The 24,279-nt window shown below is 39.0% G+C and overlaps 3 protein-coding genes across 17 annotated transcripts; 1 reads left to right on the forward strand and 2 right to left on the reverse strand.

The window, feature by feature from the left end:
- Window positions 1–241: 241 nt before the first annotated feature.
- On the reverse strand, window positions 242–10,366 carry LOC131322809 (protein FLX-like 1). 3 transcript variants are annotated; one of them, XR_009198969.1, is made up of 7 exons: window positions 10,227–10,366; window positions 8,681–9,324; window positions 8,269–8,432; window positions 7,644–7,729; window positions 7,389–7,544; window positions 1,437–1,489; window positions 242–848 (listed from the first exon to the last, which is right to left on the reverse strand). XR_009198969.1 is itself a non-coding variant. In XM_058354290.1 (5 exons), the coding sequence occupies exons 2-5, from the start codon at window positions 9,295–9,297 to the stop codon at window positions 7,452–7,454; spliced, it is 960 nt and encodes a 319-aa protein (XP_058210273.1). In that variant the 5' UTR covers window positions 9,298–9,324; window positions 10,227–10,366; the 3' UTR covers window positions 7,188–7,451. The 3 variants fall into 3 exon arrangements, 2 of the variants coding, with proteins under 2 accessions (XP_058210273.1, XP_058210274.1); XM_058354290.1 differs by lacking the exons at window positions 242–848; window positions 1,437–1,489 and having other exon boundaries at window positions 7,188–7,544; XM_058354291.1 differs by lacking the exons at window positions 242–848; window positions 1,437–1,489; window positions 10,227–10,366 and adding an exon at window positions 9,794–9,989 and having other exon boundaries at window positions 7,188–7,544.
- A 4,191-nt stretch (window positions 10,367–14,557) lies between these two features.
- On the forward strand, window positions 14,558–16,284 carry LOC131322812 (uncharacterized). Its single transcript, XM_058354305.1, has 2 exons — window positions 14,558–15,400; window positions 15,851–16,284. Exons 1-2 carry the CDS (start codon window positions 14,888–14,890, stop codon window positions 15,896–15,898), a joined length of 561 nt encoding a protein of 186 aa, XP_058210288.1. The 5' UTR covers window positions 14,558–14,887; the 3' UTR covers window positions 15,899–16,284.
- On the reverse strand, window positions 16,102–22,277 carry LOC131322810 (bidirectional sugar transporter SWEET2). 13 transcript variants are annotated; one of them, XR_009198970.1, is made up of 8 exons: window positions 21,892–22,277; window positions 19,393–19,429; window positions 18,855–19,071; window positions 18,596–18,754; window positions 18,371–18,490; window positions 18,149–18,285; window positions 17,320–17,552; window positions 16,846–17,114 (listed from the first exon to the last, which is right to left on the reverse strand). XR_009198970.1 is itself a non-coding variant. In XM_058354300.1 (7 exons), exons 1-6 carry the CDS (start codon window positions 21,950–21,952, stop codon window positions 18,172–18,174), a joined length of 708 nt encoding a protein of 235 aa, XP_058210283.1. In that variant the 5' UTR covers window positions 21,953–22,277; the 3' UTR covers window positions 16,102–16,241; window positions 18,149–18,171. The 13 variants fall into 13 exon arrangements, 12 of the variants coding, with proteins under 12 accessions (XP_058210283.1, XP_058210281.1, XP_058210287.1 ...); XM_058354300.1 differs by lacking the exons at window positions 16,846–17,114; window positions 17,320–17,552 and adding an exon at window positions 16,102–16,241; XM_058354298.1 differs by lacking the exons at window positions 16,846–17,114; window positions 17,320–17,552 and adding an exon at window positions 16,104–16,241 and having other exon boundaries at window positions 18,168–18,285.
- Between the last annotated feature and the right edge of the window lie 2,002 nt (window positions 22,278–24,279).

Raw genomic sequence — 24,279 nt, forward strand, 5'->3', positions numbered from 1 at the left:
CTTAGTTTAGGGTCCCTGCAAAAAATCATCTCAATCCGATATCGGGAAGGGTGTTTATGAATCATCCAACTTTGCTTCAAAATTTAGCCCCCGAGACGGGCGCGAAACTGATCTGTGCGCGGCTGCACAGCAGCCGCTGCTGTACCTGTAGCAGCGTCCCAAATGTCATACGTATGCTATTTCAAAATACAAGCTTGTCAAGGCTATTCGATGCAGAAATAATAAATAAATAAATAAAACTACACAGAGAAACATCCTCCGACGGAGAGATCTAATATGACTAGTTGGGTCAAAAAAGACAACTGTTTGATCAATTCATGTAATATAATCTGATCAAATCCTACTGCAAAACTTATTCGGAATATTAAGGAAACTCGTACTATGAGTCTCTTTACTACGAGAACCAGGACATTGAAAACCCTAGCAAAGCTCTCAAGTGGCATTGCAAGGGTATGTGGAAACTTTAGGCTGGATAAAGCTCAGCAAAACCTGTAGCCATCTACCCATATGCTTGACTCAGTTCCATTACATGCCAACCCAACCCAACCCAAACTTGTACCGAATTCCAGATAGGAACTGCCAATATATCTCCCTTTTCCGAGACAGGCACATTTCCAACAAACCGCTATCTGCGCAATGAAGTTGGAAGTCCATATATCAACTTTCCTTGAGCCAAATTCATCATAGCCACTAGTATCCATATAGATCTGAGCAATTCAATAAGGCCTAACCATACTAGGGACTAGGGAATAGGGATCCACATAAATGAACCTTAATCAAATTTGCTATATACCATGAAACACATTTCCTCCATGTACTGATCACGGGATGCCAACCATTGGGTGCAGCTGCATTGAAATAAGGAGGCACACATATTAGCTGAAAACAAGAACTAACATAGAATGATAGAATATCAAGAAAAACATGCTTTATAGAGGCCTTTAATTACTGGGAAAGGAAATTATTTGCACCCATTAGGTTAATTTCTACCCAAAAAGGTTGCAGTGAATGAAAGTGCTGCAGGTTCCAAAAAGAGAGTCAAATGCTGCTAAACCTATGCTAAGAAACTGAACTCTCCCAAGACAGATGGCCTGAGCTGATTAGAATAGCGAAACACATAATATCAAGGAAATGATGTATTGTGGTTTATGGACTTTCCAAGCCTAGCCAAGGCATTGCATATTTTGTATCCTACTGGACCATGATGCCAGGTCAAAGGATGTCAGAAATCAAAGAGCTTAGCTTACTGGTGATAGATTATCAATATAATTAGTCATTAAGATTAAGCCCTTCTAAACAAAGAGTAGAGTGCGAATGGGAGCCGAAGAGCAGCAACCGAGCAAGAGAGTAGCAATATGACAGCGGACCCACATGTCTACAGTTTATTCAGGAAACAAACAGAACCTCGAAAACCAAATGACAGATGTGCATAATACCTCTTGGTGCAAAATGGAAGCGGATTTCTGTTTTGGAGCCCTTAGGTTGCAACCTAAAAACAAGAACATCAAAATATCAATCATACATGCAAAGGCACCAGTCACCGAGACAAGTAACTGAAATAATGAAACAACACCGAATACAATTGGAAAGTAACTTGGTTAAATATTGTTGAGACCAGAATGCAAGCTAGATGGAAAGAGATCAGTATAAAAAGTTAATCATAAGACACGAATATACAACTCTGGAAAGCAATTAAACGTAAGTTCTTGATAGCTGCTAAAATAGCAAGGTAGCAGTACATTCCTGGTTGCCCTAGTAAATAATAACTTTATCGCCTAAAAACAAGGTATACAAAGTTACACACAAAGGGGGAGGAAAGCTCCATGGCAGGGCCCATGACACTATAACAAAATTTTTAAACTATGCCATGTTTTACTATTTTAGTCCTATGAGCAAGTGGCCACAAGCACCCTAGAGTCCTAGACATTGAGAGCAGGTAACATCTATGTTACATTGATCCTTCCAAGTAGTGTAAATGACCGTGTCGGACACTCCACACTCGGAGAAGAGTATGGAATTCGGGTCCAATATACTTGGTGGCCATTCACCTACCAAGCGTATTTTGTAATTAGAATCTACAAGGAACCAAACATGGAACTCCTATTATATGCATGAAATGCTCCAAGGCACTTGATAAACAGTATTTATCCGAACCTAAAAGAAAAAAACCATGAAATTCAAAACTTCAGCATATCCCTGTATCCATGCGATGGAAACTGGATGATCTCATCTCTTAGACGCATAGTTGAACCCAATACCCATACCCGAGTCCTTGTAAGATGGGGTGGTAACATCTAATTAGCTGTATTCTATTAAGTTACTCCACTAAAGTTTCCCCGTGTCCTTAGGTGTAGATACAAGTTTATATCAATTTTGGGATGTAATATATCAAGCAGAATGGCACAGAAAGAGAGGATATAGCACAAGCATCAGTGGAGCCATTAGAAAAAATATATATCATTTTTGTGCTACCCATCATTTTTTATGTATATTTTTTAGCAAATATACATCATTTGCACTTACAGCGGCTAATCACATCCAACAGCAATTTTAATACAGATATACTATTTCACCTATAATGTTGATCCTACCCATTACACCACCACTGCTTCCAATGGAAGACCACCCCTCTACTTTCTTTCAGAAAAACAACAAAGTCTACGTGCGGACCACCAAAATGCTAAGCACAAACATCCTTCGGCTGGTTATCTGAGATAAGTTGCATAAAAAATAGCAACATCGAAGAGTGCACATTCCTATACATCAATATTATATATTAACCACAGTGGGCCATCAAATGCAATATGTTTCAAGTCTGGAGGAATATTAAAGCTAGAAACAACTCTCAGCCACAATCCTCTCACATGTTGCAGGCCCCACCGGATGGAATAGGGTTCTGGTTCATCTGTGGCTGAGAGTTTCGTTCCTAGTATCACAGCAAAAAGAAATACCTAGGTTTTGTGACTCGAGAGGGCAATACTTAGCACCTAAAGCTATGGAGGACCACAACTTTTGTCGAACCAACCCCTGAAATAACACTAACTAGCATGTGCTAAACAATACCCTGTCATGTAAGACCTGCACTTAAACATTCTAGGGAACGAATCCAAAAAATGCCGATCTTCAGAACAACCCCTCCCTGCTACTTGACAGAGAACATAATGAAGTTACTAATGAGGAGAAACTACAGTTCTGACTCAAACCATTACTCACCAAAAACACGTAAAAAAAAACAAACAGAACAATCTAGCAATCAATACCTATTTGAGGAGTTGCCATCCACCTAACAGACTAGAAAACGTGCAAAAATCAAAGCATTCTTGAATTGGCACATCCAGCAGAGGAAAAATGAAGCAGATTGATATACAGTGTTGTATCACTTACTTGACTTGAGGAAATCATATTCCAGCTCAACTACCGAACATGTCTTGCCAACGGCCAGTGTACTCCATGCAACCAGCAAGATTCTCCCAGTAATTGACTGATGTCCTTCTATGTGGACTGAGTCTATGATTGGATCCCTTTCATAAAATAAGCCTCTTCCTTGAACCAAACCGGAAAGACAGGCGGACAATACCAACCCAAACAATAAATTTGCAGCCGATAACTCTCTCATCCAATGTTTCACACATGGTATCTTCCAGTGACGAAAGTACCTAATGTGGTGAAGAGTGTGGGCTTTAATGGAGTTTCATCCCCCCTATTTGAGTAAGGCTCTTCTATCCCATTACTCCATTCTTCCTGACTTTAGGGCTAACTAACCCTAGCACCCTTACACGGTAGAAGTAAACGACCAGAATCATCTATGAAAGGTAGTAGACAACTCCATAATGGAAGCAATGGAGAGAGAGAGAGAGAGAGAGAGAGAGAGAGAGAGAGAGAGAGGCATAACCCTTATACATTAAGGATTTGCAGCAATGAACTCATCATCCTTGGACCTCGTAAAACTAAACATAAGGAAATAACCTCAAATGGATAGCAAGCTGACGACAGGAAAATATAATGAGGGCGTTGCTCAAAAAGTGGAAAACGGACGAGTTGACATTAGAGGCTTAGAAGTTAGAACTACATGAAGTCGTGAAACACCTAGCAGCAGAAGGAATACAACACATTTAACTAATTGAGTCATTCCCTTTTCAACTTAAAAAAACTCTCACCAAGATACGTTCAATATTATCACCCACAAAAAATAACATAATGTGAAATACTAATTGAACATCCGCTTCCAAGTCATGAACCAAGAATCAATGCTCCAGTTGGTCAACAAAGTTTACACGACTAACCCCAAACCAAATGTCCATAAAGTAAGTCAACACAATGTCCAGGATAAAGCTGTAAAGGTATCTTTTTTGGTACAATGCCACAAAAGTGCTTCACCTTGATGAAGCGCTACCAGTAATACACCAACTTAGGCTGGATGCAACGGTTAAGAACAACACATGCTGAACGGCAGGCAATTACTTTATAAAATAAGTCATTGACTAGGTAATATTAGGTCCTTTAAATTAGTATATATTGTTTCTTAACTCAGAATGACCTTTTTTCACCTAGTAAACTCTCCATTCTTGAAGATCAGATACGTAATCAAGTTTGAAATACCATGACGTCTTCTTTTCTACTTAAAAGCAAACATATGCCATCTCTTCTTATTGAAGAGCCAGTATGCATATTAAATACACATTCGAAAATTACTTATTGAGATGATGACATATACATAAAATATGCTTAAGAGATGACAGAAGTGGAACAATGACGGGTACAACCATGTAAAAAAATTTACTACATTAAAACTGTTTTTGTAAATGTATATAGAGCATATATAGATTAATACAAATAAAATAGGAACTGGATAACTCATTCTGCAATACATATAGAGAAAAGTGGAAAATGAAAAACGCTAAAAGTACCACAGCAATCTGAGTAGAAGTCTCATTGAGTTGCTTTGTTTTTCCTTTCTTTTTCGATCTAACGAGTACATTTATGGAACAAACAAATCCCATGAGGGGAGCAGCCCAAGTACACAAAGGCTTCCAGAGTTACCAGACTAAAGCTCCGTTACCAGAATTCGAAGGTGCTCAACATGGTCATCTTCAATCAATGTGCCAGCCCCTCAAAACTCCTCAAATAAATATCGAATCCTTTCCCTCCAACTTATCACACAAGACATACAGTGCTCTTGCCAAACTAGAGACAGTTCGACATTGGCTAATTATCTGAGTTGCCTCCCCACTCAACACCAATTGCTTTGGAGTTAATCTTAACCGCTTATCAAGAATAACCCACATGCCAACATCAAAGCCGGCTAGCCAATTGAACCCGAATCATACATTGGACTTGGAAGATGGGAATAAAGCATATTCAAGTACTCCCTCTCCAGCTCCCAATGTACTAGTAAATGCTTCACCATCTCTAACACCTCATTGCACATTACGCACCAACGAGAAAGCATTCTTTCTTGTCATGCTTCCTTGTCACAAAAGCCATCAACACCTTGCATTGCCTCCAAAACTGTATTCTAGCTGAAGGTCCACCTTAGAATGATGGCAAGCACCCTACAAAAGTATCAAATGCAAAACTCCCATTCCCAGACCAACAAAGGACATCCTCTATCTAGAAATACTAGTAGAAACATTATTTTGTCTCACTAAAAAATCAACTATTGGTGCTGAAACTATCTTAACGTATTCTGTACATCCTGAACGCCAATATCGATAAGAATACACACACACAGATAAAAATATATACACATACATGTATATGTACGTTTAATGAAGTCTTATAAAATTAATGCACTAGCTTCAGCCTTGTGGTAACTTGGTTTGTAAGTTATTTTTCTTTGAAATGTAATAACATGGGTTCCATCCTCTTTCATCAACAGTTAAGATATTTGATAAACTTTGATCTTGACCGACTCACCAGCAAAAGCGGCATACACATTCGTAAAGGGAGGAATCTTAATTACCCATTTGCAGCCCCGGGTCAGCGATTCACCGGCTACTAGATGGATGAAGAATCTCTTTTGAAACATAAGCGTGATAACTGATTAGCATTTTGCTCTGTAAAGAATAATATTCAACTATTTCCCAGCATAAAGATTCACAACTACTTTATAAGTAGAAGTCTGCTTAAAATTCCATAGCCTGTACTTCCATATGTTCGAATTATCTGCCTCAGGGTATGAGCTTAGTAACAAGCTCCTAGGATTTTGTCCATAAGGACCATAACAGGTTTTTACTCCTGGAATATACATTAATTTGATCCGAAACGCAATTAATCAAACCTTCCGAAACTATACAGTGCAAAGATTCAACTATTTCACTAGCTACCCCTTCTAATCAATCAGCGCCCCGAAGATATAAACTTCTGTCTGGAAACTAGAGGATAAAGTTTTGGAATCTGGATCAACATCACAAGAAGTAAACTTGGCCACTAAAAGAATGCTAAGACTAAATTTGCACCCAAACTAGACAGTCACTGGCCAAATTTCCATCAAATCGAGTCAAACCACGAACTGACAGTTCTAGTTCTTAAATTCTTTGTCAAATTTGTTTTGACTTTAGTAAGTATATGACCAATGCAATTTAAGCCAATATCTAAGTCCCATTCCCGAATTCTGCTTGAAACTCGTGACTTCACTAATGAGAAGGCAATACGTGCCCTTGGTAGCTGAATTCATTAACCGAGGGCTAAGTTCTCAAGTAGAAGAAATCTTTGCCCTTGGTAGGTAAATCCGATAACCCAGCGCTAAGTTCTCAAAGGAACAAGAATGTTCCAACTGGAATCAAAGATACAAATCAGTGAACAAGGAAGGCCTCATGCTATGAACCCTAACACAAGACAAAATAATAAGTAATAACGTATTGCATAAGCAAGCAGCCACAGAAAATCATCCTCACGAGTGATCACAAGTGAGTTATAACTTACAATAAAAGCACCAGAAATTGCAACAATTATATAAATGGATAGAAAATAAATTAAAACTATAATTAGCCGTTCCACACTGACACCACTCCACTTTATGCTACACGAGGCCCAGCTAGTGGCTGCCAATTTTAGGGAAGTAGATGGTCTAACACACCAACCATATTGTGTCTGCTGCATTTTCAAGGTCAACAATAGTTGAATCGAGTGAATCTCAAGCAAACATGCGAGATAAACCAAGACATGCACTAGATTCGAGGAGAGAATTGGTGCACACTGAACAAATTAGCATGAGATAATATCCAAAGCAAACCATGATATGCCACAGGAACAAGCTAATATGAGCTGCCAATATTTGAAATACGAGGAAGACAAATTCCATAAGCATGCATATGCGCCACAATGTATATCATAAGACAATATTTCATAACCAAATCAAAACATCAGCCAAGTGCCAGCCTAAGTACCAGGCCACCAGCGCCCAAAAGCCAAGTGATAGTCCACACAGCTCAGCATGACAGGTCACTAATCTATCTCTGTCCTGGAGCTCGCTGCATATCGTAAGCACCCCAAGAACCAGGTCCAGGTCCATATGGAGGATAGTTTTCAGCACCAGCCTGTACCTGAAATATATTGGCGATACATTCAAATGAGCACGACTATCTCAAAATGTGTGTGTATTTGTCTTAATGACAAACTGTCAGAAACATGAGAAAACTTACGGGATTCATGGGATTCCCCCCATAACTGGCCTGATAAGGATTTGCCGCATATCCAGCTTCAGGGTTGCCATAATTTCCACTATAACCTGCACTTGCAGGAACAACACACTGAGTGTGAAAAACTGAAGGCAGTTGAGCATTCATTATGTCTTGGTATTGTCACTCGGATGTTTATCATTAATAATAGAAGTTCCCACCGCCCCGATATGATTTGTTTCACGACAGCAGAATAAGAGAAAATTGCACTCATAAATAAAGGAGAATCAATCTCACTGAGTTCCTCATCTGTCATAAATGCTGAATGGCCATCCAGTTCAGGAGTAATTTTCTGGGCCGAAAGACTATAACTTACCAAAAGTGTAACTGGAGACTTTTGCTGCCTTTAGCATAGTTCTTTCATGTTACCATTACCATTAGTTATAATGAAGCATTTATATAAAGTAAGAAAATAATCCTAACAAACATCAATATTCCCCATCACGTCGAATATAAAGCTACTTCAGTGATCAAACAATAAACTTGATTTCCATCCGGAAAAAAAACGTACAAATGAAAGGCAACAAAAAAACTCTGGTAGAATTCAAACCGGCCATTTGGAAAGTAATAAACCTGGAAGAACATATACCTTGATTTCCTACAGCAGCAGCAGCACGGGCTCTCTTCTCTGCATTAGCCATTTCTGCACGAAGTTTTTCCAACTCCCTAGCCATTGCGACCAACTGCCTCTCCATCACCTGACCATGTTCATAGTTCTCTGCATATCCCTTCTTCTCATACTCGATGGCAGCCCTATAAGCCGTCAAAAAATTACAAAACAGTCAGTTGTTTGGAAGCTAAACTCATTAATAAGGTATGTTTGGTTGCCTTTCTGAAACATAACATTGCAGAAATTTTTTCCTCAGATACTGATTTTGAAAATCAAAACACAAAATGTTTCAAGATCATCCGCAAGGGGAAATAGTTTTGGAACAGAAAACAGAAAGTTGGAAAAATCATACTAAACAGACTTACAAGAAATCTGCTATACGTTCTATTACCTTGCCCGGTGTAACTCCTGTTTCAGAGCTTCAATTTCTGCCATGAGGGCTGGGGCCTGTTGTATATCTGCAGTAACCCTGGCTAATTCCTGATTCATTCCTTGGACCTGAGCTGTAAGCTCTTGCTTTGCAGCAGTTAGCTCCTTCGTATCAGCTTTAACTTGCTGTAGCTCCGCCTTCATAGCCTGGGCCCCTCCGAGTTCCATTTCCATTTTGACAGACTTCTCATATAGTTCCCTCATCTGCATATCCTTCTCCGCATGCAACGAACTGGCAAAGTGGGCTGTCCGCTGGAGCTCATGATGGGCAGCTTCTAGTTCCTGCTTTAGTGCCACATGGGTCGCCGCTAGCCTCTGATTATCAACCAAAAAAACTTGAAGATCCTGATGTTGAAGTGCAAGTCGCTCCTCGATGATCGCTGGGTGAGGAGGGAGTTGTCTGGGCCCCATGCCAAACTGGGACTCTCTCGCTGCTTGAATTTCTCTCATTTCTTCAAGCATTGCAGGATGGGGAATCGGGCCAAGTCCTCTACCAATGGGAGGTTCTCGACCAGGGGGCATTCCACTGTGTGGCATACCATCCATTGGAAGTGGAGGCCCACGATTTCTTCCATACATGTTTCTTTCAGGATTTTATATGAATTCCTGATCACCACAACAGAAGAAAATCAGAACCAAAAGGAGCAAGCATAATTAACCACCAAATAACTAACAACCTAAGCACAGAAATATGGAGTAACAAACAGTTACCATTTGGATCTGTTACCAACTAACACTGAAAACTTGCCCTACGCATGACAATGAGCATTATGCAAAGCTCACAGAAAAAATAACAGAAAGACCTCGACCCGAAGATCTCCAACTCCTACTGGCAATGCCCAGAGGTATCGGATAAGACATGTACGTGTGGTTGCAGGAATATGCAGCCAACCATCCGGGAGTGATTCTCCATTTGGAGAGGTTCATCATCACCAAAAAAAAAAAAAAGAAACCAAAAAACTAAAAAACTAAAATCCATTAAATCCTAAATAAAATATGAACCATAAACCAAATACAAGAAAACTTCTATGAACAATCTGATTATATTCAACGATGCAAATAAGTCTACGCATACACATGTAGATGTTTTCACACGCACGATGGGAAGAAGTCAAGATTGCATTGTTTGGAGGCGGCCGGCCCGGATCACAATTCTTCCAGAAAACGAATTGTGAATCTGTGTTTCACTTTCTTCTTCTTTTCTGGACAGTTGATATTTCATTCAAAGAAGATAATACATAATTACGGAGGTGCCAACCATTACCATCCAAACGTAACACCAATTAACCCTAGCGCTTACCCAATCAAGACATAAACGTTCTAAGAATCAGCATCTAAATTTACTTGTATTTGGTTTAAGCATCTAAATTACCCATGAAAAAACAGAAAACCTAGGTCAATACACACACACACACATATAATATATATATATATATATATATATATATATATAGAGAGAGAGAGAGAGAGAGAGAGAGAGAGAGAGAGAGAGAGAGAGAGAGAGAGACCTGATGTTGATGAATTTGTTCGGTTGAAGATGAATTTGGGGTGGTTCGGTTTTGACAGATTACAAACTAGGGCAGGAAGACTCAAACACACACACACAAAAACTGGAAGGGTTGCATAAGAAACCCCTAGTATTTGATCCGTTTCACAAATTAATCCCTGTATTTTGAGTTTTCATTTTAAGACCTAGACCTTATGTAACCTTTCCGGTTAATCCTTAAAGAACAATAATCCTCCTCCATATAGCACTTTTTTTTCCCCTTAATGACGGATAACCCTTACATGTGAGAAATAACAATAACTCTTTTAGATTTTTTATGTGAATTTCACCGACGCTTCTAGAGAATTGTTTGTTTACCAAAGTAACTTTTATCTAAAAAAAATCACCTTTTCTAATCATAAAAATTTTAAAAAAAATTATCAAATCTCACTTGTTTTGAATCAAAATAATTCTTCTTACCCATTGAAGGAGTATTTACTTTTGCTATTCGAAAGTACGATGTCATGTCAAGACAAATTTAATACTTTTGGGTCAAATTTGAGAATTGAGACCACTTTTAGTTGATTTTATTGAAATTGGTGAATTTGTTAAAGTAAAACTCTTTTGTTTAATTCTATCGCGTGTCTAGTTGCTAGTTGTTAATTGGATGCCGGTAAAATGAACATTGAAACCACAATGGAGTTTATAGTATTTCCTCATACTTGAGTGGGTATTTGTTATTAAGGTAAACTCTAAGGGGTGTTAGTGAAATTTACCCTTTCTATAGCCGAACGACTAAGCTAGCAGCAAGCCCCCGAAGTTTAGAATATTTGGCCTATGTGAAATTTAAACATGCAACTTTATAAGAACAAACATATTTATTTTCTCATACCCACTTAGTAAAAGCTTGTGCTTTCAATATATCGTATCAGAGCATCACTAGTAGAAACTTACGAAGAACTGCTTAAAAACTCCGTTTTGCTATATTGCACATAATTTAAAGGGTGAGTGAGTTGTGTGGACCCCAGTATACTCTAAAAATTGTAGGGATTTTTCAATTTGAAAGATTAAAGATTAATGAAATTTTTTTTGCTATTCCAAAAAAAAAAATTGTAAGATTTTATCATTTTAGATCTTTAAGTAATTTCATAACAAAATGACCCCCCTTTCTTTTGGATATTACAGTCATTGCCATTTATATACATATTAAAAAGCAATTTTTGGAATATTAAATTTTTTTCTTGGAATATTTATAGAACTCATGTTGAGATTTAAACAGTCTAGGAGAGTGGAAAAAGTTTTGTAAATTTAGTAGGAAAAAAACTCGAGAACAATTAGTAAGTCAAGTCCTTCGCATGGCTCGGTGTGCGCTTGTACGGTCAGAGAGGCTTCGCTTAAGATGCTCTTAACTTTCCTGTGCTTAGGGCTTGTTTGATAACCTAAATTCAGCACTTAAAACTGAATCAATTAAGTAATAAATGATTCAGTAGGTTTGATAATCACATTTTACATTGCTTAACAAATTAAGTACCACTTAAAATACAGGCTAAAAAGTTGAAAAAAATTAAGTAGCTTTAAGCTACTTAATTTTGGCTGAATTTTTGTCTACTTACATTCAACCACCACTCCACCACCAACACTATCAGCACTACACCACCACCACCTCCACCATTCCACCACCACCACCACCACCAGCTCCACCACTCCACCACCACCCCTTCCTCTACTACCACCACCACCAGATCACCACCACCAGCTCCACCACCACTACCACCATTACACCACCACCACCACCACTTCCACCACCTACACCATTCCTCCACAACCACCACTACACCACCACCACCTACACCACTCCACCACCACCACCACCACCACCACCACCACTGCTCCTACCACTACTTCACCACCTCCACCACTCTACCACCATCATCATCACCACCACCGCCACTCCACCACCACTACCATCACTCCACCACCATTCCCACATACCACTCCACCACCACCACTCCACCACCCTACCACGACCACGACCACCACCATTACCATAGGTATATTGTGACTGTTAGTAAATTAAGAAAGAATTGGAACAAAATTAATTCATTATTTTTTTAATTCAGTACTTAATACATTTATCAAACAGCTTTTCAACTTAAAAATTCCAGCATTCAGTTTTCAGTACTTAATTTTTCAGCTTTCAGTTTCAGTTTTATCAAACAGCCCCTTAGTATCCCGTTGACCCCATTATGTTTTACTTGAGCAGCCAGGGCCGACCCAATGGGGAGGCCCAAGAGGCCGCCGCCTTGGGCCTCCACATTTTGGGCAAAAAATGGGACACCAATTTCTAGATAAGTATATATATTTTTTATGTGCAATTATAATACAAACTTTTTTGGTGGTTCAGTGGTAAAGTGTTTGTTTTTCCACATAAGATGTTTGGGTTCAAATCTTGGTAGGGTATTTTTTTGCAAAAAAAAATTCCTTCTATGTAGGGCACTATTCCACCACTTGATTTAGGGCATCCAAATACCTTAGGCCGGCCTGTGAGTAGCGCTACATACACAATCACCAACCCCAACTTCAACTACACCTTTCTCACCATATTTGTAAGAATATGAGACCTACATGTATGTGAGACGGACGGTTGTGGTTGTATCCCTAACATTAACCAGTTCACTTACCTTCATCCCAAATCATTTGTTTTCTATTCTTCTCCAAAATTTCATGTGTCCTGAGACTTCCATGTATAATGGTCAGATTTTCATTCTTAATTTCTTGTAACTGTTCAAAATGGTCTCAATGCTGAACTCTACATATATCCCACCAAGAACTTCCTAACTCTGACTCTTCCCTAGACTTGCAATGGGATCATCAAGGTGCCTTCAGAGCTTGTACATCTTTTAACAGTCTACATACATATGTATTCCATAGAACTTTAAGTGCACTTTGGTGACAATTTTTTCAGAAGAATTTAATGCCTGCCTCTACCATTACAAATTTCAACTAATAATGGCTGCACATGCATTCACTGCAACATTTTGTTACGATCCTAAAATTCCACATTGCCTAAGCACGGACTTGGCTTAGTGTATATAAGTTCTTGGACACCCTCCCCTTTGTAAGCCGGTTTTCAAGGGTGAGTTCTACCCATGAATTTGTATGATCACATTTAAATTCTCGTTCCTTCACATTGAAGAGTCCTGGAAAAACCCTCAATACTCCTCAATTATATGTTACCCTCAACGGGCTCCAAACCTGGTTAAACCCTTGATTTGCAGCCAATATCAAGGGTGAGTTTTACCCATGAATTTGTATGATCACATTTAAATTCTCATTCAGCCACATTCAAGGGTGCTGGAAAAACCCTCAATACTCCTCAATTATATGTCACCCTCAATGGGGCTCCAAACCTGGTCAAACCTACTTTGCATTTATCTCCTCATTTAAGAAAGCATTCACGCTGGGCATTGTATATCAAATTCACTTCAAAACCATTGATGTAGTGTTGGACCTCTTGGTGACAATGCTCCATTATGTTAAAACCGAATCTCTAATTTGTGTCTTATACTTGGAGTTTGATTTTCATGAATTGTAACCCAATTGTTGAAGACATTAACACCTCTCTTTTCTTTTTCCCTCCTAAAAACGGGTGTCTATAGGCTATCTGGCATACCTCGACTAAACCCAAGTTTCTAAAGTTAATAGTCGTGCAAACCTCCAACGGCTTTAAGGTTTGACATGTTTGACCTTTGTTAGATTCGATGTCGCAACCTCTTGAAAGTGTCCTTTAGTTGCTCTCTTCTTCTTTTTTATCCGTCCTTTAGTTGCTCTCTCACCCAAGGGGTTTCAAAAAGTAACATCTGCAGGTGTACTCTAAGACTTCCTTTTTCACTTCAAATTCTGATCACTCCGTTAATCAACTAATCCAGTACTTTCTCCAATGGCAGGAATCAGAGAAAATTAAACAAAATCTCATTACATTAAGGCTGGATTAGTACTGGGAAAAATTCATTTTCTTGGCCACGGAATCATTGATGACCCACCTCATACAAGATAAATTCTGAATATTTGTACCCCCTAAGGGAATTGTCAGCAAAGATGAACACAAGACAACCCAACGGTTTAGCCAGACGAACACGAGAAAATAAATAAGCGTTTGTTATCCATGAGGCCGTATATTCAAATCTCACAGATGCCAAACATTCCAAACCTTGTGGCAACTATCGCGACTGCCATCGTCATTTTCAAGGCCCCAAAACTAGTCGAGAGCACACAAGCTAGCCTGGACATCCAGTTATAAAAACAAAACAAAAACAAAAAAATTGAAAACAAGACCTCCAAACATTGAATTCTCATTATTATGTTTATCCCAAAAGTAATAATTGCGTCTAATATGAATTCCCCCGTGATGCATCCACCGGTGAGTAATTTCCAACGGCTAAAAGCACAAAAGATACTCAATGAAAGCATTAACTGAGCTCCCAAATCCTCCACCGACACTGTATCACATGAAACCGTACAAAACCTTTACATTTTACAAGCAACCCCTCTCTCTCTCTCTCTCTCTCTCTCTCTCTACTCCCCTTCCCAAATATACCCACAACGAATCTCTCCCCAACTACTTTTCCCACACCAATATAGAGTAAGAAACTCTCTCTCTACTCCCTGCTTCTCTCTCATCCAATGGATGCTCTATGGAATTTGGAAGACAAATGGAAGATAACAACCCAAAAGGCAGTCTTTGCATTCACTTGCACTGCATTTTTGGTGTGCGGAATCTGCATTGCCGCAGCTATAAGGAGGAGAGCTCGGCGGAGGCAGCTAGTGAGTCAAGAGCCGAGCGAAGAAGATCAAGCAGAGGCCACGAAACGGCTCGAGCCACAGCTGCTGCGGCCAGGCAGCTGTGGCTCGATAAAGAGGGTATTGACGGGGTCAGTGAGGTGGAGCAATGCGAGGAAGTGGGGGGAGAGGGGATCTAGCAGGAGTCAGAGAGAGAGGGCGTCACCTCTGCTTGTGGGGAGGGGGAGGGAACGGGAGGTGGGGTGGCAGAGTCATAACTCGATAGCACCGGTGTGGCAGAGGCCGATACTGATGGGGGAGAAGTGTGAGTTGCCACGGTTTAGTGGGCTTATTTTGTATGATGAGAGGGGAAGACCGGTTCACAGCTCCGGTATAGGAACCACTGATCATCACCAGGTACGCATCTACAGCTATTTGGTACTGTTCTTGTGCTTCCGCTCTTGCTTTTTGTGTTTTCTTAAACCATAACAATCGTAACGTGTACAAAACGCATGTCATATTCACGTCTGATTTGTTTTCGTGCAAAAACTTTGACATTTCTTTCACAGCATTTCATCGGAATAGTTACGAAAACCATCGACAAGAAAACTTTCTATGTTACGGAAACATGGAAACCGAAAATGATACCGTTCCATTTTGATCGGTTTGAAAGGGCTATGCCATACCCGCATTCGCATGACTAGTAGTATATCTCTGTCCTATCAAAACATAACATATATTGCAGTCATGACATATTATCTTTTTCGCGTAGAAGGTCTAACTGTGCACAAAACTCCCAATCATCTTTGAATTTTACGACGTAGATATACAATGTTACATCCATATTTATACTCTCTTTTCCTCCAGGAAATTACGACAACGGTAAAGAGAACTACACTCAGGGATTTGCTATAGGTTCCTTCGTTTTTCGCCTGTTATCCTCTTTGCGCATCAAGGGACTAGTATCACAGTATCAGTACAGGTTTTCACTTGGAGAGTTGGGTCCATATTTTGTCTGCAGGAGAAGGTTTGGAGCTTTGCTATAGCTTCTTTATGTAACTGCTGTTGTTTCATCTTACTTCTGCTGGTTAGTGACATGCTTTCAAGAATCAAGATATCTCAAGTAAGCATTTTCATCGACATTTTCCTAACACTATAGCCAGTGGCGGAACAAAGACTTTATCGGGTGGGAGCCAAGGCCGAGTCTTGTCCACTTCCTTACACTACCTCTTTTTAATGGATGTTCATTGTAGCGTACCTTAAAAAGATAACAATCAATCAAGTGACGAGTTTTTTGGCGAAACGTGATTCAACGGAATACAGAGTCAAATTATTCTGTGGTGTGTAAAAGTATGAAAGGGCAAAGTCTTGTCCGTGTCTGTTAAAAGGAGATTCCTGAAAAACATTCCAATTTTGGAGGTGCCGATGTAATGAATTGAACATGTATTCTATATAGCAAAATGCAGAGTTGAGTGAGCGGCGCCGGCACGGCACCCCAGTATATAAGCAAGGTCCCGCCCTGACTACTGTTCCACTGTAAATGAAACGAAAAAGAGAATGCCGCGAAATACAGAAGATTTGCAGGGAAAAAATGAGGCAGATTCTACAGTCCAACATGACCAGATTCCTTACCGCAGACAGAAGGAATGTATCTAGTAGAAGAACTAACTTTTTACATCACCTAGGTCAGTCAAGTAACATGGGGAAGATCTGGGAATCAGATCAGGGGAAGATGAACTTTAAACATTTGATTTACTTATTTCTGAGTGTGGTTGAAAAGTGAACAGCATCCACCAAAAGGGGACACACCAATACAGGCAAAATCTAAAGTGAACGGAAATCTGTGTCGAAAACCTCACGAATTAGTTAAAAACTTATACGAAATGCTCAAATATATGTTGACAGTTACAAATACATGCTCGTGTTGCTTAGTCACTTGTTTTGATCACAAAATCACAAAATCAACTTTTGGAAAATTGAATCAACAATACAGGTAATCATAATATTTCTCATCATCCACGCATGAAGAAGTCAATACAATTAAAGTCCATCCGTTGTATGGGGCTCAGCAAAATTACATTTTCAGACTCTCAGCAGAAAAATCTACAAAAGCTGTATACGTTCCAGAAAACTGTTTACAAGACAGGTTAACCACGATTTAGAACTTTCTCAAAATTAGATAAATCAACCACCTTGATTAATAATCATTACAAATCACCTAGGCATGTTTACCAACAAACTGTCAAGTTGTCAACGTCAATGGTAAGGATGCCGCTAAAAAGAAAACACATACTAATAACAACCTAAAAGAACAGAAAGGAAAACCCAATTCATACCTATGAGGTCCTCAAGAAAAAAGCACGTATGTGACGTATCCTTCGCTGACCACGGGCCATTATCTTGCAGAAGTTTCCCTTAATCAAGGTTGCCAAGAAATTGGACCGAGGACACTCTTTGGTATTATTTGCATCACATAGCTCTCCTCAAATGTGACGATAGGTCTAAGTCCTTAGCAGCCTAATCTTTTAGCATAAAACCAAGCACTGGCACTATTATAGAAGTTTACGACCTAAAGGAGAAAAGAAAAGAAGAGAAGGACTATTACAGATTCTGAATGTATCCAATAGATTCTGAATGTATCCATTGGGTTATCATTTTCTGTCCTTTGTGAACGGGGCATAAGTCGGTTCTAATATGGCATTATCTTTAGAGACAGTCTCTCTCTCTCTCTCTCTCTCTCTCTCTCTCTCTCTCTCTCTCTCTCTCTCTCTCTCTCTCTCTCTCTCCTACATGTGTACCAACTATGTGTTCCTTCATAGGAATTAAGGCTTATGGTATAGGGCTCTCTCTCTCTCTCCTACATGTGTACCAACTATGTGTTCCTTCATAGGAATTAAGGCTTATGGTATAGGGTGCAAGTAATTTCAACCCATGAGAAAATTGGACACAAAAAACGGCCGAAGAAATAGTGATTTTTAGAAATGGTTTTGCATTCAGCCAATCAATATGACATCGATAAGGCAGTTTTAATCAGCCATTGTGATCCTGTAAAAAACTTGTTCCCCGTTATTCTCAACAAAAAAAAATGGCAATGGCAGATTTTGCAGCATAGCAATAAAAGAATAGAAATTTAGAAGCAGAAGATTACAGAAAATGCGTAAGCACCTTGAAATAGCTGACACACCTTTTTATGTGTATGAAACTATCAAGGGCTCTCTAGCGTCTTCTCCGGCTGTATTTTTGTAGTAAAAGAACAAAGCCAATTGCACAATCCCCAAAATGGTCCCTATTCCATTAGGGAGCTGAAAATCAAATGAGGAGAGATCATCATCAAATAAAGCTAAAAAAATTTAAGAACATGCCACAAGACATAAGAAGGAAGCTTACATATACAAAGGGGTCGTAATTCAACATTCCATAAACGAAGAAAGCTGTGCTCATCAAGAAGGTTGAAAGGGAAAGATAAAATGGCATGTATTCAACACTCCTGGTTCGAATCACCAAATTCTGGGAAAATTAATCATTATCAAGATAAGTATACCGCAGTAAAATTCGAGCAATTAAATCAACCCTCCCTCTCAAAAGTATAAGCCGGGTGTCGGAAGTACGTACAATCACAAACAGTGGGGAAGCAAACATTGATACAAGAGAAGCACAACTGAGACACCCAATCAAAATGTGTCGCAGCGCGAAATCACTTATCTGCAAGCTCCCCGCGATTATAAGTGCAACTATGCCTAAAACTGCCAGCAGCAACCCAAACATCCTCACCTGGTAGCCACAACAAACATAAAAATGCACGAAAACCACAATATTGATAGCTTCAAAACTCCTCCACTAGCATTAGCAAGTAAACAGATGGATAACTAACCTTTTGTGGTTTCTCAGCATGTGTTATGAACAGGGTTATATAGATAATCTGAAAAACTGCACCACTTGAATTGACTGTTGTAACCAATACATTATCCACAGACATAAGAGGTGAGCCATACCAAGCACTTATCAAGCAATTCAAGAGTGCATATATATACGGCAAGCCCGAAAACTGCTCTGTTGACTTGTTCCTGATAACTCTCCTAAAAGTGGGTCTGAAAATAAAGTGGAAAGGAAAAGAAGTCAGCCATATGGATGCAATCTCTTTGTGTTTCGCTAAGGGTTCTTAAAAAAGTACTTATTTGTAATTTTCAAACTTAAAAATAATGGACTTATTGAAATAATTTTTTGTACAATATGGATCTTGTTTGATAGAAGATCTTGATGTGATCTTTTGAACGGTGCAAAAAAAAATTGAAAAATTATTTTTGCAAGTACATTATTTTTAAGTTCGAAAATTGCAAATAAGTACTTATTTTTTAAGAACCCTTAGAGGAAATCCTCAAAGAAATGAAATGTTCAAGAGTGAAACTTACATTGGTGACACAAACAGTCCAAAAGCAAAGATGTTCCCTGCAATAAGCATACACCATCATTTGGTCAAAGCTCTTTTATCGTGTTCGATAGTAAACCAAATAAAGCTTAAATTAATCTCACAGGATAACAAAATAAAGTATGGAACTACTGCATAGGCTACATTCACAATTAATTAAGTGTGCCTCTATTCTCCTTTCTTATCAGTTTTGCTTAACTAAATCTAGAATCAGTTTTTGGATTTCTGCAAACCTTCACTGGAGTGTGCCGAACTGAGCTCATGGACTGAACATAGGTCTTGCAAGGACAATTACAGCCCCATACGATTAGGCTGGGTTGGCACAGTATCATGGCTGAGCTTAGTGAGTTTGGCCCAAGCGCTTCGTAGGCTTAGGAAAGCAGTTAACCACACAAAACAGGTAAAGACACGTGGTGGATGGCCACAGGATGCTAGCCTGGTAAACAGACGAGATCATAAGGAGAGGAGGACACACACAGAAAACAAACGAGTAGGAGAATCCAAATGGGGAGGATCCCACAACTTTAGGGAAGAGCACGTGACTCGGTAATATTGGTGACCAAGTCAACACCCACTATATGAAGAGTACTGCTCTAACCCAGAGGTTAATGCACTTTCTATGTCAATTCCTCTTGCACTGGTGGCCTAATTACCACCTGTGCCTCAACTATCTCTGCTACATTCTTGGAGTGCCTTCAAGGAGAAATATTAATGGTGTCATTTTCATTGAACTAGGTCCCTGTAGTCATTAATCAATGCGTCAAGGTCTCCGAACCACTAAAGCCGTTTTGGACCTTCACCAGACCACTCCTCCGATAGCGAGGTTCCGAATGAATGTAGGCACAACTCAATTGTCTCCTCATTACTTCAGGCTGGCTCAAATGCACCTCCATCTGTGTCTTCCTCACTTACCCTAATACCATTCTGTAGGTACCCCTCTTGCCAGGCACTCTGGCAGTAGTCCACTTGGCACTGATTCTGATCCATTTAAGGTCATCTGCTCCCATTTCCATGCGGCTGGATCTTGCAAGACCTCGCCCAGACATTCTTTAGGGAACTGTTTTGACTGGTTCAATCAAGAGATTCTTTAAGGACTTTTTTGTGCTGCGAGACCCTTTTGGTTAACCAATCCCACCATCCAAAAAGGGTAGAGCATCTCCAGACTCCAATCCGGACTCAAAACCTCTAAAGACTAAAATGAAGAACCAATCTTCTCCAACCCAATTTTGATTCTCCCTATATGATCTCTCAACTAGAGAGGGGACACCGTTTCTATTAAATATATCCTAGCATATAAAAAGATTCGATGTTTACAAAATTGGTACCGCTGAACATGTATTGACAATACCTTCCAACTGAGACCAACGTTTGAAATGAAAGTTGAGTTTTGGACAGAAATTCAAGAGTTTTTTAGAACAAACTTGGAATCGAGAACTGTGGTTGGAGTGTATTTGAATACTGATATGCTGTAACTTCTTTTTGGATAAAATACAAGTATTCAGTCTCCAAAATGGAGATGTGGCTTGGAGTTGCTCCTAACATAGACCTTTGCAGCTTGCAGGTAAACTATTAGATGGCCAAATTCGGTCACTATCACTATCTAAAGGCATTTGCCCCAACATAAGATCCATTGCCGTGTTCTAAAAGCATATACAGAGAAACATTATATTCAAATTCCCATTTTGACGCACATGGGACATACATGCGCACTCCAGAGTAACGATCTTCTCCTGTGATGATCCCTCGTATGAATGCAAAACAAGACCCATCACAGTTCCATTGGACGATCCGAGTAATTTGTTGTGTAAATCTTGATGTGTTTACATCCATACAAAAAATGAAGGTGATCTGACATAATTATCCCTATGAAAGAAGAATATTTTCCACAAGAGAAATAGACAATTAGTCATGTCTTTATAGATTTTCGATCAACTTGATTCTTTTGAACCGTGGTGGATTCTATTTTGTGCGGTCCCTCATTCACAAGAGAGGATATTGATTTCATAAATAGACCAAAACATGCATAAGCAAATGATAATAGACACTGAAAGGCCAAAAAAAAAATCATCTACAGACAAACAGAAAAAACTTCTTCTATTTATCTCCTACAAACAGAACAAACATCTTCTAACCACATACATACTTGATCAGCAACTTTAAACGGGGAAATCAAAAATGCTTTTTTTTCCCGATCACAGTAGTACACGTCCAATATAGAAAATCCACAAAACCAATAACAATTCCACCGAATTAATCTCCAAATTGAGAAAAAAGAAAGGTACCCTTCTGGGTAAAACATACATGGACCCATCAATGCACGAATTTGGAGAAAGTATCAAAAGAAAGGCCAGCAACCCATTGAATCAAATAATTAATAATGTAAGGTAAATAGAAACAAAAATTAGAAACTCCAGCTGAATACAATACATAACGCGCGCGCACACGAGAGAGAGAGAGAGAGAGAGAGAGAGGGAGATGGTACCGGCGATTCCTGCTGCATCTTTCCAAATTGTAAATGCTTGGGACGAGACCAAAGAAACCATTAATCAATCAATACAAATTGAACTCCCCAACCCAAGAGCTAGCAATTTACTTCTCTCTCTCCCTAAAATACGCGAATATTCGGTGTCTCCTCCTTTTCCCTTTGACTCTTTCTGGGTACTCTCTCTCTCTCTCTCTCTCTCTCTCGTATCTACATCTACCTATAGATAGAGAGAGAAAGTCTTCTGTCTGTCAACAGTACAAATCAATAGTACATGGATCCCAGCATGTGGAAAACGCGAATGTATATTCTCATGTATATATACCCAAAACGAAAAAAGGAAAAATGAAATTGGTTGCTACTAGATTGTTGCCGAGGTGATGATGGATTTGTCGGCTTCTTACACGACCCCACCCCGACTTTACAGCTCCTTTGCTAGATATCCGAATCACCTGCTAAACCAATGGCGTCCGAATAGCCAACAGATTGCATCCAAGTCACCCACCAAACAGAACGCGGCTCTTTCGCTGTACGGTTGTTTTCGGTAACGAATAAATTTTAAGAAATAATTTATTATAATCAAGTTGTTAACTGTTTTTGATAGTTAATAAATTATTGAAAAATATAAAATTATTTCTACTAACTAATAAGTTGTAGATGAATATGTGAGTGAAAATTTGTTAAAAAAGAGGTTGTTATTGACAAGTTATTAGTTAGTGTAAACAAAATGTTAAAATACCAAAACTTGTTGCTTAGTCTGAACGAGACGGTAAAATGGCCTACGTTTTTTTAAAAAAAAAAAATCTTAGTGGAAACTCCACCTTAGAATGAATTAAATGCAAAGGCTTTTGTTACCTCAAAGGTTTTCTGGCAGGAGCGAGTCGTTACACACTTTGTCCCCATAATTTCAATAAATTACCTCTAAGGATAGAAACAGTGCACTTAATTCTATTAAAGACGAGGGAACTCAGTTTTTAATTATTTCCATGTACAATCTTATAATAAAATTACCCTTTTACTTTTCAAATTTTACCCTACCCTAGAGTTTATGGTGCACTTTCATATTATATGATAGGGTACTTTAAGATTTAGACAATTTCATAGGATTTTAAGGCGTATTTTTCTATTATAGGGTTTTAGTAATTTAGACATTTTCATAGGGTACCCTAGAGTCTAGGTTTAGGCATTTTCATAAGATTTTAAGGTGCAATTTCTTATTATAAGATTTTAGTAATTTAAACACTTTTATAGGAGCAATTTTGAGAAAAATATTTCAGAAATTCTTAACGGCATGCTATAGTAATCGTGATTCATTATTAATGTGTTTCACGTGTAGTGAAAATAACACATCATATTTCATTTAATTCATGCAATTAATGATAATTGAGAACATGCACTTGCCCAACTGCATGTTTGGATATATTATCCTTTTGAGTGTACTTATTTTCTTTTTCTTGACTTCGACTTGCCTACAATGGGTGGATATTAGAGCAGCATGGGTTTGCTTCATTTATTACCTATAATAATTCGAAAATAACCACATTTAAAGAATAAAGCGACTAGATTATATAGTACGAAATGTCTTCTTAAACTAGCTAATTGAAGTCAGCACATTAAAGTACTGTACAAAAAATTAACCAATTTAAGTAAGTGTGCACAATGATGTTAAGTTTCGTGTTTAACGGCACCAATTAGTCATAAAATGCCGGCCGTGTCTAGATTAGATTACGCAAATCCGGTAATATAAATGCACAAGTTAATCATTAACTTCAATACAGTTTGCATATCGTGGCTAAAATTCTCAAATTCCTAGCCACGTATTTGGAAAACAAGTATTGTAACTCCAGCAAGTGGGCGGTGAAATTGGTTCCTCAAATTTAATCGAGATGTGCGTAAATTTACATGGACGGTTAAGTTATAAAGATTAGGTACTGTAAGAGAGAATGTTGATCTAAAAATGAGGGAATGTCAAGTATCAAGTATCAACGTGTAGAAAGCAAAGAGAGTGGAGAGTTCAGGAGAGAGAGAGAGAGAGGGGGGTTCCCTGGGGAGGGTTTCCCCTCCTCTCCTTTTCCGCCACCCTCTTTCCCCTCTTCTCTGTCCCCCTTTTCCTCCCTTTCCTGCATCTCCACCCCTCAGTCCCCCTCTCCTTTGATCTTTCTCTCTTCTCCGGTCCTCTCTCTGGTCTCTCCCCTCCTACCATGGTTGTGAGGTGGTTAAGGTTCTCTTTTTCGGAAGACGAGATCTCCCACTCTCCCTATCATTTTTAGACTCTTGAGCCAGATTTAGAGTTCTAGATTTAGTTTTTCTTGGAATTAGTGTTTCGGCGACGAAGACGGCGTCTGTAGCGGCTTCTGCCTTCAGTCTGTGGTGGGACGAGTTCGAGTT

This window comes from Rhododendron vialii, chromosome 4a (assembly GCF_030253575.1).
Source record: "Rhododendron vialii isolate Sample 1 chromosome 4a, ASM3025357v1".
NCBI classification, from domain to species: domain Eukaryota; kingdom Viridiplantae; phylum Streptophyta; class Magnoliopsida; order Ericales; family Ericaceae; genus Rhododendron; species Rhododendron vialii.